The sequence below is a fragment of the Cyanistes caeruleus genome, chromosome 1 (genome assembly GCF_971803275.1).
Source record: "Cyanistes caeruleus chromosome 1, bCyaCae1.hap1.1, whole genome shotgun sequence".
NCBI lineage: Eukaryota > Metazoa > Chordata > Aves > Passeriformes > Paridae > Cyanistes > Cyanistes caeruleus.
The window spans coordinates 19,105,443-19,123,780 of NC_141701.1; the positions used below are offsets into that span (position 1 = coordinate 19,105,443).

An 18,338-nucleotide genomic window follows, 5' to 3' on the forward strand; every position below is an offset into this window, starting at 1 on the left:
CATTTTTTGTGCAGTTTCAGTATAGATTGTGGCTCATATATAAAACTATACAACATGAAATTTTAGTTTCAAGAACTAAAGCACCTGCTGGGCTTATGACCATTTTCCATATCAAGTCTGAATACTGAAAATAAGACTGCTTTCCCAAGTTTAAGTGGGTTTGACAGTTGGCAAAATTGGGAGAGTGGAAGAAGGTTAACTGTAACAGTGGAATACATATTTAAAAAAAAAACAGTGAGAATGAACATGAGAAAACATGATTTAAGTGTCAAACACCTCAAGACACATGAGACTTGTCAGATCTAGCTGAAGCTGCTAGGACTTCTGTTTACAGACTTAAAAGATTTGATTTTTATTTTCCCCCAAATTTACAAATATGCCTCATACTTATCTAAGGCACAAAAGTGCAGGGACTAAAGAATATGCTAGCAGCTAGTGTTCCATCCACTGGTTTATAATGCTGAGAAGAAAGATAAATCAAATTGGACATACAGGCCTCTGTATGCAGAGTGTGACTAATTAGCAGACATGTTTTCATTCAATATGCATGTTATAAATAAAACAGAAAATGCACGTGCTACAGGAGCACAAAAATCAACAGCATTATTAAGTCATTTAGAAACTAAACATTTTAGAAAAATACTTGTTTTGCAACTGTGATATCATGATTCAAGCATAGAGTCATCTAATTCTTTCCACTATGTATCAATTGAAATAGGAACTGTGAGCAACTTTTTAAAACTCAGTCTGGAAAATAAACTTCCAGAAAGAAATCATGCTGAAGGTATCATCATTCTACATCAAAAGCCCCAAAAGTACTACTGTAGCAACATGTACTTCAGTTGCCCTTTCAATAGACACATGACATCGGGCAGCAAACAAGACCATGCCAAGATACCAATTCCCTCCCAGGTTTATGCCAAAACTGAGTTTAAAAATGCTATGAGGCAAGTTATTACTTTTAAGTGTCCATATAGTTCAGATTATCAAGAAAGATGTGGTTAGGGCACTACCTATTTGAACTGGAAGAGGGTATTTTTAAGTCACTAGGTATCTTAAAAATGCAACTATTTTAAGTGGGTATAGCATTATATATCAGCTTTACACTTCCCTGGTTAAAGAAGTCCACTTCTCTGCAGCTAGATAATCATGGTAGTCTGCAAATGTTCGTGCTTTATGGGCTGTGATAGGTAAAGGTGACAATTTTTTTTTAATCCTTTTTGGTTTTCAAGACAGAATTTAGCTTTTTGTGATGGCAATATAAAAGGCCAGAATAAAAAATCATAAAGAACGGACCAAAGATTTCTCATAATGCTCTTTAAAGTTGATTTTAAATGCCTGCTGCACTAAACACCAGTGCTTAGAGCTCACCAGTCCAAATTCACTGTTGACTCCGAAAAAATATTCACATCTAAAGGTGAATATTCAGTCTCTCCCCTAGCCACAAAGGGAGAAAAATATACTCCCAGACCCATGATAAATATGTCTTAGAAATCTTAGAAAATTACTTGAAAACATTTTTCAGAGCAACAACATTGAAAAGCAAAGGAAAAATGCTAAACAATAAAAATTTATACCTAAAATTGTCAAAGCTGCACTTTCTTACTGTGAACACCAGTTTTTAAATTATTGAAGAATTGAATAGTAATTCAATAGTAGAATTGAATGGTAGTTGTTTCCATAGTGGGGAAAGGGCAGAGGAAAGGGTGTGGTACCACAGATCTTTATAAGAGAGTATTGGAGGGAATTAGAATCCAAGTATATAGAAGATTTATCCTGTATCATATATAGGATGTGAGAACTGAAGGTAAAGCAAACTTTCTATAGGATCTTTCCAAGCCATTCTTTGATATCCTTTTCTAACAAGAAAAAGAAGGAAAATGCTGGCTTTGTATGGTCAGCAATGTGGCTACAGTTCAGATTTATTCAAAGCTTTACAAATACTCTTCTATCTTACATGCTTAATGATTCCTTAATTTTGCTGTCCACAATTTCTTTATACAGAGCAGCTGACATCACTTCTTCCATTGGACACATGATGCCATATTCTTCACAGCCATTCTCTTGGACCAGAGGATCCATTTTATGAGGATCAAACATGATATTATTGGGTGTCACTAGCAGCACACCATTGACCGTACCCTAAAATGAGAGGGAAAAGAAGTGGTAATTTTTCTCCTTGAAATTCCATCTTATTCTTCAGTAGGAAAAAGGTGTTTTCTATTTTTTTTAAAATCAAGCCATTATTCATACTTCAGCAACCTGTTATGTTATTAAGTCACTGTTAAACACAAGAAACTGCAACTTTTTCTGAGGAAGCAAATTAATACCATCTGCTTTCCCAAAAGAGAACAGTTTATTCCACATAAGTAGTCAATAAGGGTCCTTATACAAGTTAAAAACAAAGTTAATTTACAATATTTAGAACATTTTTTGAACAAAAAATTAGAAACACATGCAAACAACAATTGCCTGCTACAGAAATTCATTTAACTGTTGGAGCAGTAGAGTTTGAGCTAAAACTACCAACTGGAGAAAATTTAGGTTTAAGTAGAATGACAGGAATACTTCAGTTACAGATCCTAAAGATTTTACAAATGTGGACAGACATTCCAAACTTTCATTCAAGAACTCACTTCATATGCTGTTGAAGGAATGAAATATTTATCTTATTGATAAAACATTCACAACTACTATAAACTGTGTGTATTGGAAGAGATTGTTCTCAATTTTATTTCAGCACAAAAACAGACAGCACACACAGTTCACACAGCACAAACACAGATACAGTTCTTTTGAACTTCAGAAATTTTGTTCCCAGGTGATAGCTGATGACCTTCACAGTAGGAAAACAAAGATGCAAAGTAGTAAAAAGAAAAGTGCAAGTTATAAAAAACCCCAAATGAAAAAAAAATATTATTGAAATCTACAACAATGACCAATGCTATTTCTAGTACAGAAAAATGAAGACATGTCTCAAAACCAGCCCAAGCATCTGTACTTGAGTCTGTTAGTTGTTTAGTGCTTAATCAGATTTTATATACACCTTTTAGAGTGCAACACATCCCTGAAGTCAGCAGAAGACATTTAAGAAGCAGAAGAATTCCAAAGTGTTTAAGGCACTGAAACAAGACTGTTAAGGGCATTTCTTTCCTAGCACAGTATTGTGGAAATAGACTTTCAAGGTTGTCTTCCAAGAGGACAACTGTCAAGTCTCCATTTTGTTATACCTATTGTAGTCTAGAAAACAAATTTAATATGACTACAGAAGTTAGTGAGTCAACTCAGAAGAATGACTGCTTCTCTTTAAACAAATGTACCTTCTGTAAATTCAGTATGTAATTAAAACAAAAAAGCAACAGCTTTTCTACATTTGAGCTCTTTCATTAATGGTCATGAAAATGGAATTTTATTAATACTCTCTGGATCTGACCCAGAAATTGTCAGTCTTGATAGCAGTTAGATTAGATGAGCATTGTAGGTCCCTTCCTACTAAAATATCCTATTCTATTCCTTCACTACCCATATACTCCATGTATTCGAAAGAGCCATGCTGAAGAGAAAACAGTAAGGCTGTATGACTGCTCTATCTGAAGGATTTAAGTGTTCAACACCAACTTCCATAATTACATATTATTCTGCAGATAAAACCAGTAATTGAGTTCATTAAAGAGCTTTTCGTTCCCAGAATAATATTGTCTTCATTTGTTTGCTATCTCATGAAATTTCCTTGATAAATTAAGTATACAGGAAGTACTAAAGCTTTTGAGGCAATAAAGAGATGATATTTTCCTGTCAAGGGGTGTGCTGTCACAACTAAGATACCACTGGTGTGAACAAGCTCCAATGCTTTATAACTTGCTTTCAAGAGCATGGATAAAACTGCTTCAGCTGACAGCACAGGCCAAAAACTGATTAAAGAAAAAAAGCTTCGTATGTTTGACATTGCTTATCTGAATATTAGAGAGTCACATCATCAGAATAACAGGTATGAAGAACCAGTTACACATGAACAACTCATTTCAGTTGTCTTGCTTCAGGCTCAGTTTTAGTTCAGAAAACACCAACTTAACCCTCCCAAAGCCTACAAGCCAGACTTGTTAGTATCTTAAGGAAAACATATCAAGGACAAAAATCTGTGCACATGCAAGCCTAGGCACTACATAAGAAAAACAAGCTTAAGAGACCTTCTATTGTAAAAAGAAGCTTCCTAGAGAAGACTAACAATGACCTGTCTAATGGGCAAAGAATCCCAAACCGGTACATTGACATGGCCTTAGTGCATATGGAACATCCTAAAGCCTACCTCAGCAGCCTCAAAGATACAGCTAGAAATAATAAAAGCTTATCTCAACCTTAGAAGAAACCCTCAAAACCAACAGGTAGGAAGGCATTCAACATGAAAATCAATTGGAAAGTGTATTTCCATGTAAAATTTACTACAGCAATAGAAATTGAGAATTAAACTCTCAGACCTATCACGCTTTTATCTGTACTTGACGAAGTAGCTGATCAAACACTTCACTTGCCATTACTATAAGGAAGTGAAAGATTATACATGTATCTTGAAAACAATGGATTTATAGCACTTTAACAAGAGATGACCTATTTCATTCTTTATTAGAAACATAATGCAACACTTCTGGCTCAAAAATTACTAGACATGGTCCACAGTTACTACATGAACACTTCAAGATACTTTTCTAGAAAATAGCTGCTGCTCCAAATTAATAAAAATTAAATTCTTAATAATACACTAATTAGCATTAGCATTTCTGTCACTTTTCATTACTATCTCTAAGAATCACTGAATGTTAACCCAGGTAGCTAAGTAATGCTCAGATAAGAGACAGATAAAGAAACATTTTGTTTGGCTGCAGATTTTAATTACTCTTTCAGACATACCAATGTTTCTGACATTTACAATTTCTGTGACTCTTACAGGACAAATACCTTCTGTCTTTACTACCTTCTAACTTGTTTGCAGGAGAAAAAGCTTCCTTAAAACCTATTACTCAATTGATATTGTTTATAGTATGAACACAAACCAAGTGCTATTCATTCTGGGAGGAAAAAAGGAGAACATCAGAACAAAACATACAAGTGGGAGCACACAAGCCTTTAGCCAACTGGCTGAGAGCTGCTCACTGCATTATGCTACTGTTCACTGAGAGATAGAAACTGCAGCAACTCCAGCCTTTGAGAGCTAACACAACTGTTTTGTATAAGTCAAGAAAAAAATTGAATCTTCTTTAAACTTCATTTCCTTGCTGGCTTGCCATTAAGGATCAGACAGATTTTTATATTAGCATTCCTAAAATACATATGCTCCAGAACTATTGTACCAGAGTACACAGTGATCAACTCCTGAGCATTTTAGTACCATGCAGTCATTTAAGGTTCTAACTCATACACATTTATGCACTATGGCAGCAGATGTCACAGGTGTCTCATAAAATACCCAGGAATGGGTATTATATAATAAAATTATATAATAATAATGGTGGCACCAGGAAAAACCCTAGAGCATCTCTGTATCAACAGTGTGGCTGGCAAGACCAGGGCAGTGATTGTCACTGCTCAGCACTGGCGAGGCCACACATCAAATACTGTATTCAGTTCTGGGTCCCTCAATTCAGGAAGCACATCAACGTGCTGGAGCAAGTCCATAAAAGACCAGTTGAGCTGATGAATTGTCTAGAGATTAAGTCCTGTGAGCAGCAGCAGAGGGATCTGGGCTTGTTCAGCCTGGAGAAGAGAAAGTGGGGGGAGCTTTTTACTCTCTACAACTGTGGGAAAAGAGATTGTAGCCAGGCAGGCACTGGCCTCTTCTCCCAGGCAAGCAGGGTCAGGACAAGAAGAAATGTCCTCAAGGTGTGCCAGAGGAGGTTTAGGCTGGGCATCATGAGGAATTTCTTCACAAAAAGGATGGTTAAGCATTGAAATGGGCTTCCCAGGAGGGTGGTAGAGTCACCATCTTTTGAAGTTCGAGAAATGACTGGATATGGCACTTATGGCATGGTCTTATTAACAATGTGGTGATCAGGGAAAGATTGGACTTCACCTTAGAGGTGTTTTCCAACCTAAATGATTCTATAATGCTGTTCTTGGTAAGTTACTTCAAACAACAACAAGCTAACATCCCCTGCTATCTCATAAGCACCAAAGATGACCGAGAGCCTACTCTGCTCCCCATATATAATCTCCCTGGTTCCTTGCTTTTGGAGCAGGAAGAAAGTTCCCAAGCTCTTTCTCTGATTGGCTGAGCTACTGGAAATATTTTCAATGTGAATACATTCTTCAAAATGAATAATATTATGGGGGCTTATTTTTGAAAAACAAAGCTCCTTCTATGCCCCTGACTAGCAATATTAAGACAAGAAGATGAACCCAGACTCTCCTTTGTGGGCTATTACATTGGGTCTTCAGCCCAGATCCCTTTAAAATAAATACTCACTTAACATTTCAGAAACAAGGCTTTGACTTTATTTTTTACAAATTCAGTTTTTCAAAATAGCCACAAGAACTATTTGTACTAACAAAGTTGTTAGAGAGAGATCTGCAAATCAGAGCACAAGCTCAAGCAAAAACACTGGACAATGGCATGCACACTACCAACTGCTGCATGACTCCCATACACTGATGGTTGCTCTAAGCTCTTGATTTTCTAGTGCTTGGGAAAAAATAATTTAAAAAATGAACATATATAAACAGCTCAATTGTTGCTACAGAAACTTGGGAAACAGCTTTTTAGGACATCCTCCCCCACAAAATAATCACTGACTTGTTCCTCTTGGACCATAATTACTAAGTAGTTGTTGAGAGAAAAAATACTAAAAATACTGTCTATGAAAATGAAATACAAATTAGACTCGGCATGTAGCTACTAAGTAGTTCAACATGATATTGTTACAGGAAGTTCTGGGTCTGGAACAAAACTCCCCAAAATAGTACTTGCAGAAGTGAAGTTTCCTGTATGCAAGAGATATTAAAGCCATGAAGTAAAATTCTATTCAGGTGAAGTTCAGATTAAAGATCCTCAAAGAGAAATGCTAATCCACTCTATTACTGAAAACCATGTGGTCATTCTACATTATTAAAAAATAGATTCCATGAGTCTTAAAGCTGGTCCAGAAAACATTAATCCAGATACATAAAAACATACATATTGAAAGTAGATTAAACTGCACATGCAGATATTCAGTTCTGAATCAGTTTTCTCATCTTACCATTAAAATTCCTTACATCTCAGGAAATGGAAGCTTTAAATCCCATGCAATACCTGAAGTGGAAATCTGAACAATCATTATGAAGGGAGGTTTAGAGCCAAACTATCACATTGGTGAGCCCGCACATTAAGATTAAGCAGTTCAGTAAAACACTTCTACAAAAATTTGAAAGAGCTCCTAACAAGTAGTTTTCAAAGATAAGTTCTCTAAATAATTCTATTACATTCTTGAACACAAGATTGAATAAAAACGTTAATTTATGATTTATGAAGCTTCTATCATAAAAATAACATTTATTGTATTTTTATTATTTATATTGTTTATTTTCTTGTACAAGTTTTGAACCTTGTCAGTGTCCTCCCTTTCACTTAATGAACACCAAATGTGTGCTTTCTGTGCTTTCATTTCCAGGTCAGTGGTTTGGGTTTTTTCAAGCCTCAGTATCAGTAATTTTCCTTCACCTACTACATTTCAAAACAGTTAAGTAAGTTAGCAAAAATAAGAAAGAATTTCAAACCTCCCTTAAAAGTTTCAGTTACAATCAAGCAGACTTACTATAGTACCTTTTTTTTTCCTCAAGGAACAGTACAGAAAATTAAAAAATAACCCACAGGGCAGAACACTTTTCTAAGGGCACACCTACCTATGCAGTAGGCAGTGAGTCAAAGTGTGACTGCAGCACACTGGTTACACTGCTTTATTGTCTGTACAGAATGTGGCATATTCACATGACCCTGTCTCTTACTGTGCTCAAGACCCTGCCTCTATCAGTAGCCAAAACCAGTTAATGCAGAGCAAGTGCAATGAACAGAACAAGCATTCCAGGTTCCAGTCAAAGCTCCTCAGAGAATTCCTCTTGTGCTTTTCCAGAAAGTCACAAGTGTGACTAAACCCAGCTCCAATCATTTGCAGAATAAGCAGTTTTAAAAAGTGAGAAATCTTACTTAATAAACATCTTACCTTAATAAAAGCCCTTTTGCATAGACACACTGAAATATAGGCTTTCACTAGATTTCAGTTTACAAGAAGCAGTCACAGTGATGACAGACTTCACAGCTGAAGCCCTAAAGGATGGCTAACTATGAGCTTCAAAAACCACTTTCCAAGTAGGAAGCAGAGGATGAATCTTTTAAGCTCTCTCCAGAAAACTTTTGAAAGTTTATGGTTCTGCATTATGAGGAAATGTATCTGGGAGGCAAGACAACATTCAAAAGGACATTCTTACCGTATGTGGCACAAAGTCTAAATTAAATGCAAAACTTACAAGATCTGGCACTCAAATCTGAGCAAGTCAGTCATCATTTTTCTCCCACCCACCTCCCCAAGTATGAATAGACACTGCAATGGGTTATACAACTTTTTAGAAACAGAATTCTCCCTGAAGCTCTTAGAAAATAGGCTGTAATGCTGCAAGTCAAAGATGCTGTTAATCCTCCCTGTAATATTCTGAGGAGAAATTATATCACATAAATGACACACTGTAAATTTTAACCCCACAAAGGATCATGGGTCTCAATTTCTCTGCATTACAGCATTTAAAACTGGTAAGTAAGGATGTACCTCGGATCAACCTAATAAACTCACCTACAGTGCAACGAGTGAAGAAAACTACCTGCAGTAATAAATAGTAATAAAAAGTAATAAAGTAAAAAACAAAGCTGTTCCAGTACTTGTCTCACCAACTTCTAACAAGTAGCTTTTGTCAATACACAAATATTGTCAAAAGGTTTCAAGCCTAGACACTCATAGATTTGCAAAATTATTTTTAAAAGATGGGAAAAATGTATTACAAGTACTTTGAATTTTATTGCATTCATTGAGTGAAGGCATTTTTCATAGATAGTGTTTAATAGTAAATTTTCTGTGAGGTAGGAGAGCAATACATTTTGATTTTTGGTAAAGTGTTCTAAGGTAAAGTGTTCTGACATTATCTCAATCCCTAGAAGTCTGTGAAAGACTTGTGCACTTCTGAGGTGAAGAGAGGTTAATTAAGTGTTGCTAACATGGAGGTATTTTGTGTAACGATGCTATTGAGAGAAGTGTAACTGCTTCAAAGGAAAAAAAAAAATCAAGGTTTCTACCATACCACACAAAACAGTCAACTATACAGAACTTGTCTGCAGAATCAAAGCTTTGCTCTGCTCTCCCTGTTCTGCTTTAAAAAGCAAAAAAAAAAAAAAAAGGAAGCAAAGCTACACAACTGTATATTTGCTAGTATAGTTTAAGGCATATTTTTTTCCACTGTAAGTAAAGAAAATTACTTATGAAAGACACTAACATAAGGAACCAACAGACCTCATGCCCTCAACATACAAGAATTATGTAACAGTACAGTATTGGGGATGTCTGTCATGTATCAAATGCTTGCATCATGTCCTGAACAAGAGGCCTGGAGAATCCAAAGGAAAAAGCGAGTAAAAAAAAATTAGTATATTTATACAGACATGCACGAGTTGATGTATCTACTCATCCTCGACTAAAGTCTACTCTATGTTTATACTTCAAATGTGCTTATTATTACACCCTACACAATAACAGTAAAACCTGAATGTTTCAATACCTTGCCATTAGTGATGTACTTGCAATTAATTTTTAGAAATTTCTCTGTAAATGCTTCCTCCTCTTCGGAGGTGGATGATACCACTCTTGAAGGACGAACACATGCATGCGCTGGTGAAACAGCTGACTCCTTCTGTTGGACTCCATCTGAATCCTGAAAGGAAATACAAAGAAACAAAGAACAACTTAGCAACTTGCCTTTTTCAGTATCAACTTCTGGAGATTTTCTGCTCTGTTATTTGACCAGGTCACTGATGGGCAGATTATAAAAGAACTGCCACAATAAGGACTCTCAAGGATTTGAAACTGACCATCACCACAGCAAACAGTGTTCAAGGCCAGGCTGGATGGGGCTCTGAGTAACCTGGTCTAGTGGAAGGTGTCCCTGCCTATGGCAGAAGGATTGGAACTGGGTATCTTTAAGGTCCCTTCCAACCCAAACTATTCTATGATTCATTTTTTAAAAAACCACATACACAAATGCTGAATAAGTTTGAACAGAATGATCCTGGCAATTTTACTGGCCCGTGTTCTACTCTACCCATTCAGTTCACATTTTTCCAGTATTTTAACAGGGCTGCTTTGGAACAGTGTCAAGGGCCCAACTCTAGTCAGGGTAAGAAACATGCATTGCTCTTCCTTCATCTGCTGAGCCTGTCATTTCGTCACACAAAGCAATCAGTTTTGTCAGATATGATATAGCCTTGGTAAATTCTCTCTGGCTGTTTCCAACCATCTTTGTCATCCACATGCCTGGATTTAACTGTCAGAGGATTTCCTTCATGATTTCTCTGGGAAGATAATGGACTTATCTGACTCAACATCTACGAGTATATCCAACTAAGTACTGAACATGGAACCCTACCAAGGACAGCACAAACAACAAAAAAAATTTGTTTTCAAACTAAAGATAAACAAACAGTAGGCAGACTTCAGCAAAGCCTATTTTGTAGGCAAAGAATATTACCCACATCTAGAAACTTCCACTTCATATATAATTGCTATTTTTAGTTACTAATGAAAATATTACTGTTTTTAGAAAACGGGAATTCTCATGTTCCCTTTGGTTTTCTGCTTTCCTGTTCAGTTCTACTCACTAGTACAGATTGTAGAGAAATGCTTTTAGTTGTATCTAGGAACATTATGCACAACTGTTTTCAGTTCATCATCCCTCTGGAACTACTTTTGCCCTTGCCAGCATTTTTCAACCTTCATTACAGATCAACCAAAAAAACAAAACAATATACAGAACACTAAACTGAATTCTGCTGAAAAAGCTAATCAAGGTATAATTAGGAAACAAACTTCATGGAGATTAATTCTCCTTCTACAAACACCTTCCTACTGAAAACCACAGGGTCACTCTTGTGACACATAACTCAGCAAGTGGCTCTTAAAGCGCTCAGCTGATATCCAAGCCCACTCTCACTAAGCCAACTATTTCTCATCATATTGCCACATGACACACTCAGATCTCAGTATGGCTTGGGAAAGGGAGGGGCTGGGGGGATGCACCACCACAACAATAGCCTTTCCAATTTAATGATGGTGTCCTTGTCACTATATATTATTTTGAAGTGGAATTTAAGCTTTATAGGTAGCAAAGCATCTTCAAAAGGATATTCTCAAATATGTGCTTAAGACTGCTGAATGAAGAAATCTTTCAAAAACCCAGCAGCATCAGAAAAGCTTCAAAATCAAAGCTAGTTCTTACACACTGACAGCAACAAAAGTATTGAAATACACACTAGAATGTTAGCTTAAGTGTGGCAAAATTTTTCAAAAAAACAACCCCCTTCCCTATCAAAAAATGCTGCAAGTCAAAGAAACCAAACGAACAAAAAAAAACCCCAACTGTACAAAAAGCTATCAAAACCCCCTCAACTTTAACAAAGTTATTCAGGTCTTACATCAGCCACACGTTAGTTTGTACCTAGCCACATGGCTGTGATAAACTACTCCAGTGTTCAATAAACAGAAGCACATGAATAGAACATGTCAGTTTATTTTTGGCTGAACAGGCATTCAGGTATTTTTCAGCTGCCTTATTAAATTTGTAACAAGAAATCACTGATCCTATTGACTAGAGCAGAGAGAAGATGCCTTTACATTATATAAGCAGAGGAACACATATTCACCTTGAAACATGCTCAAATTTAAACTACAAATCTGGTGTCAAAACTGGAGGACAGTCAAAGAAGACATATAACAAGAGAGCACTAGAGAATGTATACTAGTATTTTTCCCCTTCATAATGATAGTAATCAGCAAAAAGAGAAAAGAAAAACATGAAAGATGGGTGCTAGGATGAAGATAAAAACTCTCCAGCCTTAACTGCTCAGGTAGAAGTTGAGTGCCTTTTGTATTGCTGGAGAGACTGAAAACAAAACTAAATGCACACAGTCCAACACTGACAAGTACAAGTGATTTCTGTTCCTTGACTTTTTGACAAATATTTCTTCTTTCCTCAGATGTACTTTGAGAGGCCTCAGAAACATAATAAACACTATTATATATTGTCTTATTGCCAATGTGACTTTCCCTGAAGCATTTAAGAACTGCTGGTAATGATCCACAACGTGTAACAAGATGCATGAAATAATTATGTAACAATAAAGTGTCAGTGAAATTAAACATTCCAAGTGTTGCTACCACTAGACTGACTACACTAAATGAAAAAAATCTTCTGCAGAAGAGGTCTTGAAGTATTTTCGTTTACTTTTTTCCTTCTATAGTTGCAAGTTTTTATCTCTGATATGAGCATACAGTCAACAAAAAGTTTTCAAACAAATTACAGGTATGGTTACACTTTTACATTTCCTTATCCATCATATGCTAAGAAATACACAAAATAATGGACAAAAAAAGAGAATAAGGCATTTTTCTGGTATGTACGAAAAGCACTGATTTCCAATAGTAAAATTGATAATTTTTCCCTTGAGCAACTTCTCACAACATATGTTACATGGGTAGGTCCTTCTGAGACTGATATAGATACAAGATGCATGATACAAAAATGTATTCTTGCAGGCGAGTCTGTTTACTGTGCTATACCACCCTCAGTTTGCCATCAAACATAAAAGAAATTATTCAGCACAAATGACAGTAGACATAAAAACTGGCATACTAAGAGAAAAGGTATCACAGCAAAAGCAAATGGTAATTTCAGTAGAAGGGCCATCATAAACTTTGTCAAGCAGCTTGGGAACCTGTTCAGCAGCAAAGCAAAACTTCTATATTTAAACTCTTCTGGACCAAGTCATGTGAGCAAAGAAGTAAATGCTTTAAGTTTCAAATCCTCCTAAACTTTGAGCACACAGAATCCTGGAATAGATGTTTGACAGCTTGACTGAGTACTGTCAAAATATGCTACCACGAAAATTTCTTATTTGAGAGGAAAAGATAATAACTGGGAAAAGAACAGTGGTGATGCATGGAGAAGCATCCCAGTAAGATCACAGTAGCAAAAACTGCAGAGAAGCTCAAGCTCAAATACTGAGTCTTTCTGGTTGGACTGCTCCCTATGGAATGCTGCTGACTGGAAAGACATGCTTCTACATGCTCCTACCCAAAAATCTACATCTAAGCTGAATTACAGCACAACGTGGATGGCTAAACATTTTTAGCATTTTGGAAGTCTACAAATGTGGAACTGCTGAGTAAAAGTCAGCTACAACTAATTCTGTATTAGTCCTACTACAAAAAGCCCCTTTATTGAACTTCATTTTGCAAAATGAAACTAGAGATTCTCCCACACCTCTATAGTAAGCAGGGGGAACCTGAGCATTTCTGCCAATACATCTTTTCTACAAAAACTATCAATAAGATTAGAGACAAATGTTTAACAAGCTTTGAAACGTAGAAATACAGAAATGCAACAGTAACTAATTTCAGATTGCAGAGTGCAATGACAGTATTTTGCTACAAGTAATTTGCCTTCAAATCAGTTTTCACATTGAAAACTGTAATTTACGACGACTAAAATCTTGTATTTACTTTTAAAGAGGAACTATTTTACTTTCAACTCCAAGTGTTGTTTAATACTTTCTCCCCAAAACAAAAGGATAGTTTAAGAAGAAAGCATGGCATCTGTAACATTTAACTTGTAAGGGAAAATTAATTTTAAGGACAATAGGTATACCTACATTTACTGTAGCCTTGTCAAGCTCTGCTTCGGAAGATGTAGGTGATAGGGGACTTACAGGACTTAGAGAGGGGGAGCTGTCCACACTAGAAATGTAGTCTGGGTCAGGAACATACAAAATCTATAAAGAAGATATAATGTAGTTAGAAGTTAGTTATGCTTTCAGATTTACTTTAGATTTCCCACCAGCTAAGGTATATTTACTATGCCTTCTCAAAATAAGCTCCACAAAACCCTTCCTGCTCCCATTGCTTTTCAAAGAATTATGAGGTGAGGGAAGAAACAATACTATACAGAGTACCTGAAATTTTAGCATTTCAAGTTCTTAAATGCTGTATTAATATAATTTTGATTTTATGTCATAATAACAGAGGAAGAGGTTCAGATAGAAAGCATTAAAAGTAAATAGCATTGCAGAAATAAGAGTGTCCAAGGAAGACGTGTCCAATGATTTCTCTTGCTATGACTCTACTATTTGAGCAATGAGGAAACAGACTCACTGAATATATTAAAAAAATTTCAAATGAAGGTATTCATACCTTTAATACATTATTTCAGCAATGTTAGGCATTCAATCTACCTAGAAAAAGCTCTGCAGCAATCAAAAATTAACACAGAACTTTATCAAATAAAGGGCAAGTATCAAATGGCTGATACCACTGTTGATCTATCACTTGTTTCCAGGCCTGGCTTTCAAGGAGAAGTGAAAATTGAAGGCAAAAACAGGAGGAGAAAAAAAAAAAAAAAAAAAGCCAATAGTGATAATGGTAATTCATACACTGCTAGTAAAAACATCAACTTTCCAGAGCTGAACAGAAACATTATTCAGTTTATTAAAACTGAATTGCAGGCAGTAATATACAGTCACGGAATGTTGTTTGTAAGCAGAACCCTGAATGTGTCTGCTGAGCTAGAGTTGGTAAACAGCCTGCTATATTTGCAAAGCAACATTTCAGCTTGTATCTAAGTGTTATTATTGTACCATTAAGTATATCTAGTTTTAAAAGTCCTCTGATCTTAAATAAGAGACAGAGGTAGCCTCCTTACATGTTTCCTTTTAGGCAGTTGTTTAATAGGCACAAGTAATAGACTAGAGAAAAAGGAAAAATTCTTTTACACAGCCAATAGTAAGAGAAGTATTTTAGCACTCTGGTAGGAATGAGAAATATAGTAAAAGAGGACTTTGTTGGATAAGCAACATATATAGTGTAATAGTACCTGTCCAGGAACGACTGCTCTGGAGAAAAGTTTATTTAATTGAACCAGTTCATTGGGTGTTGTATCAAATTTCAAGGCAATACTGTTTAAAGTGTCTCTTGATTCCACCTGTATCAATTGGGAAAAAACAAACAAACAAAACAAACCTGTAAGCAGTTAGTTCAAATAGTGGCTTACATATTTCATGTGTCAATTTACCAAGATTCTGATGAACTTTAACTCTTCATTTTTTATGACTGCCCACCCCCCCAAAAAAAAACAACAAAGCCACCACAAAAAACATACCTACCCCCTAAATATTAGTCTATTACAACCCCAGGTAAAAGCACATGCCTTCCCACTGTGTTTCCAAGTGGCCAGAAGTATCAGTCACAGTTTGATCTGCAGGCTCAGCTATTACACAAGAACTTCTGGTCTACAAATTCACTGCTGGTTACCACTGGGCAATACACCATTGGCTGGGTTCACAGAATGATTCATTCCCCCTCTTCACCTACAGCAAATCTGAAGAGTTCTCTCTATAAACATACCCTCGTACTATTGAAAAAAGCTTCTGTTAGACCCTGACTTTCAAGTAAAATCCATCACTGAGAAAATGCAAAAATGCTGAAGCAAAGCAGGTCAACTACTATGACAGCAGATGGAGCATAAGCATTTTGAGTAAGTGATTCCCAACTAAGGAAAGGATTTTTTTCAACCTCAGATTCTGACCTCCATCTCCCAAAGTGTATGCAAAATGAGCTACCAGAAGAAAGCAAAAGGAAAAAAAGTTTTATACAGAAAGATTATTTCAGAATAAAGAATTCATGGCCTTATGAATATTGTGAGACATAAGGTGAGACAAGGAAACAAACAACAAAAGGTTTACTGCATAATGGCACAAGGCTTCATAAACACTGTACCAGGAAAAATAGATTTTATCAGTTACGATGAAACTATATAAGCAAAGACACATTTGCAGCTAAATGTAAGTAGAGAATTCTCTTCCGTATCATTTTGTAAAGGTGCACTTATCAACTGAGATTCACTAGCAAAAAGATATAAGCATTGCCAAAGAAAAGGCAACTAGCTTTAAGATAGTATTAGAAACCTATTAAGAGAATTTTTTATACAGGAAGCCAATAAGCTAAACAAAGCTGCAAATATCTCTCTACACTAGAATTTCCAGTGTGGAAGACTGTACTGCAGTAGCTCTCAGTCATTCAATACTGTATGATCACAGATATACAAAAAATACTTTCATATATCATGTTTAACTGGTACTAAAGCAGAAATCAAAACAGGACTGTAATGAGACCAGATATGTACTATATGCTTCACAGACCATAAAACTAACCACCAAATCATTGAACAGTAAAGTTTCCATCAGAAGCTCTACATAAAGTTTGCTAAAATAAACTGTAAAGTGAAATTCAAAAGTTTTGCCTAAGTTTGGTCTGACATAAATGTTGAAGGACAGCAGTCAGCTGCTAGGTAAATATTTCTTACATATCACTTACTGATAGAAGGAAATGAGATTTTAGACTAACTTATGATATAAAAAAAAAAAAAAGCATTCAAACCATAAAGCTTAAGCCCTTTTTAGAGTGCACTCAACTCTTTACAGACTTCTGAAACAAAGATATCTTGTGAGATAGTTTGGCAACTAAAGGATTTGTTTCACTCATGATAAACACAATGCCAAGTAGAAGCTTCCTTTTTGTTTGGCTGTGAGGTTTGCACAGGTAAATTTCCACACTATGTGGGACTTCAGGGACCAGCAGTTTTTCTCAAAACAAAGACACTGCACACATAGAGACTTCCTGAAGTATCTTCTTAGATTCAAAGGCCTATTTTCCAGTTCTCAGGCCCTCTAGTATTCTAAAAAGTAGAATCTGAACAACCAAAATCTCAAAGAATCTCAAAGAATAACTCTGTAGAAAAACATAGAACTAACAAGATTTGAATACCACATACTGTGGATTCCCAGCTTTTCCCCCATCAATTCACTACTATAAGAGAAGGCAAGAAGTTATTCTTTCTCTCTCAGAAAATAAACTTTCTATACATTGATGTAGCTACTTAATGATATTCTGAATGTTAAAAATCTTATATAAATATTTGAATATTAAATCTTCATTGAGAATACACCCATGTTTCCTAGGTGTGTTTATGTACAGCTGAAGACAGAGAACTTCAGTCACCACTATCTCTGGTTCAAACTACCTTCATTTCCCTCAGATCAACAGCTGGCACAGTTATTTAAAAATTTTATTTTAAAACAAGTTCTCTACTGGTATTTTAATGAACTTTACTGTTACTGCATCTCCACAGTCAGAATTCACTCAATCCTCCATTAAAAATTAAACATCAAATACATAATGCATCAGAGTGCAGTAATAATTATTTTTTTTTATTTCAACACTAGATGTCCGAGAGCCAGAAAACAATCAAACAATAGTTTAGGGGCATTAAAATAAACTAACAAAATTAAACAGATGGGAAGACTAAAAAAATATTGTGAGAACAACAGCGAGCAAACACAACTTTGGCACTGTACCCAAGCCTCTAGAAATACCAATTATGACTATATTAACTAATTGTTAACAGGCCTAATTTATATAATATGCAACATCAGTAAAACAAACATTGTAAATATCATAAAGCCAACTTCAAAAATAATTGCCAAGAGACAACAGATGAAATAACATCACCATTATGATCTACATTTCCAATATTCCCCAAAGCAGGTTAAAAGATCATGACAATGCTCAAAGAAAAGTGGCAGCCAAAAAAGAACACACTCCTTGGGCTTTAAACGGAAGAGCCAAGGGAAAAAAAAAATCACCAAAAACTCCTAACTGTGTAGCTTTCTAAATAGCATGTAATGGCTTACAACATTAATAGAACTAGTGGCACCAGAAGAGAACCCTTAGCACTCCCTATATACAGGCTGAAAACTCAGTCATGAAGCTAGGATCTACTAACAGCCTCTGTGACCCTCAGGAATTAATATTGGGCTCTTTCCATAACCTGGACAACATAATCTGTGTATTAAGTACTTATTCACTAGTTTAGGAAAGCACAGCCTTCAATCCCCAGAGAGATAAAGAGAAATGTTACATTAGAGCCTCCAATGCTGATAAACCAGACCATCCATTTCAATTGCTCACCTGCAAACTTTTTTTTAAACAAAAATCAAACAAATC

At 35.8% G+C, this 18,338-nt stretch overlaps 1 protein-coding gene across 25 annotated transcripts in view; it reads right to left on the bottom strand.

Annotated features, from left to right (window-relative positions):
- OXR1 (oxidation resistance 1) overlaps positions 1–18,338 on the bottom strand; it is a 258,539-nt gene that overhangs the window by 39,637 nt on the left and 200,564 nt on the right. For 20 of the 25 annotated variants that reach the window (XM_086880659.1, XM_086880635.1, XM_086880646.1 and 17 more), the window contains 4 exons: positions 15,151–15,258; positions 13,934–14,053; positions 9,790–9,942; positions 1,958–2,142 (listed from right to left, as the gene is read on the bottom strand). In XM_086880659.1, coding sequence (XP_086736785.1) covers positions 1,958–2,142; positions 9,790–9,942; positions 13,934–14,053; positions 15,151–15,258 — 566 coding nt within the window. The remainder of the gene's footprint in view (positions 1–1,957; positions 2,143–9,789; positions 9,943–13,933; positions 14,054–15,150; positions 15,259–18,338) is intronic. The other 5 variants (XM_086880750.1, XM_086880731.1, XM_086880720.1 and 2 more) reach the window with 1 other exon arrangement.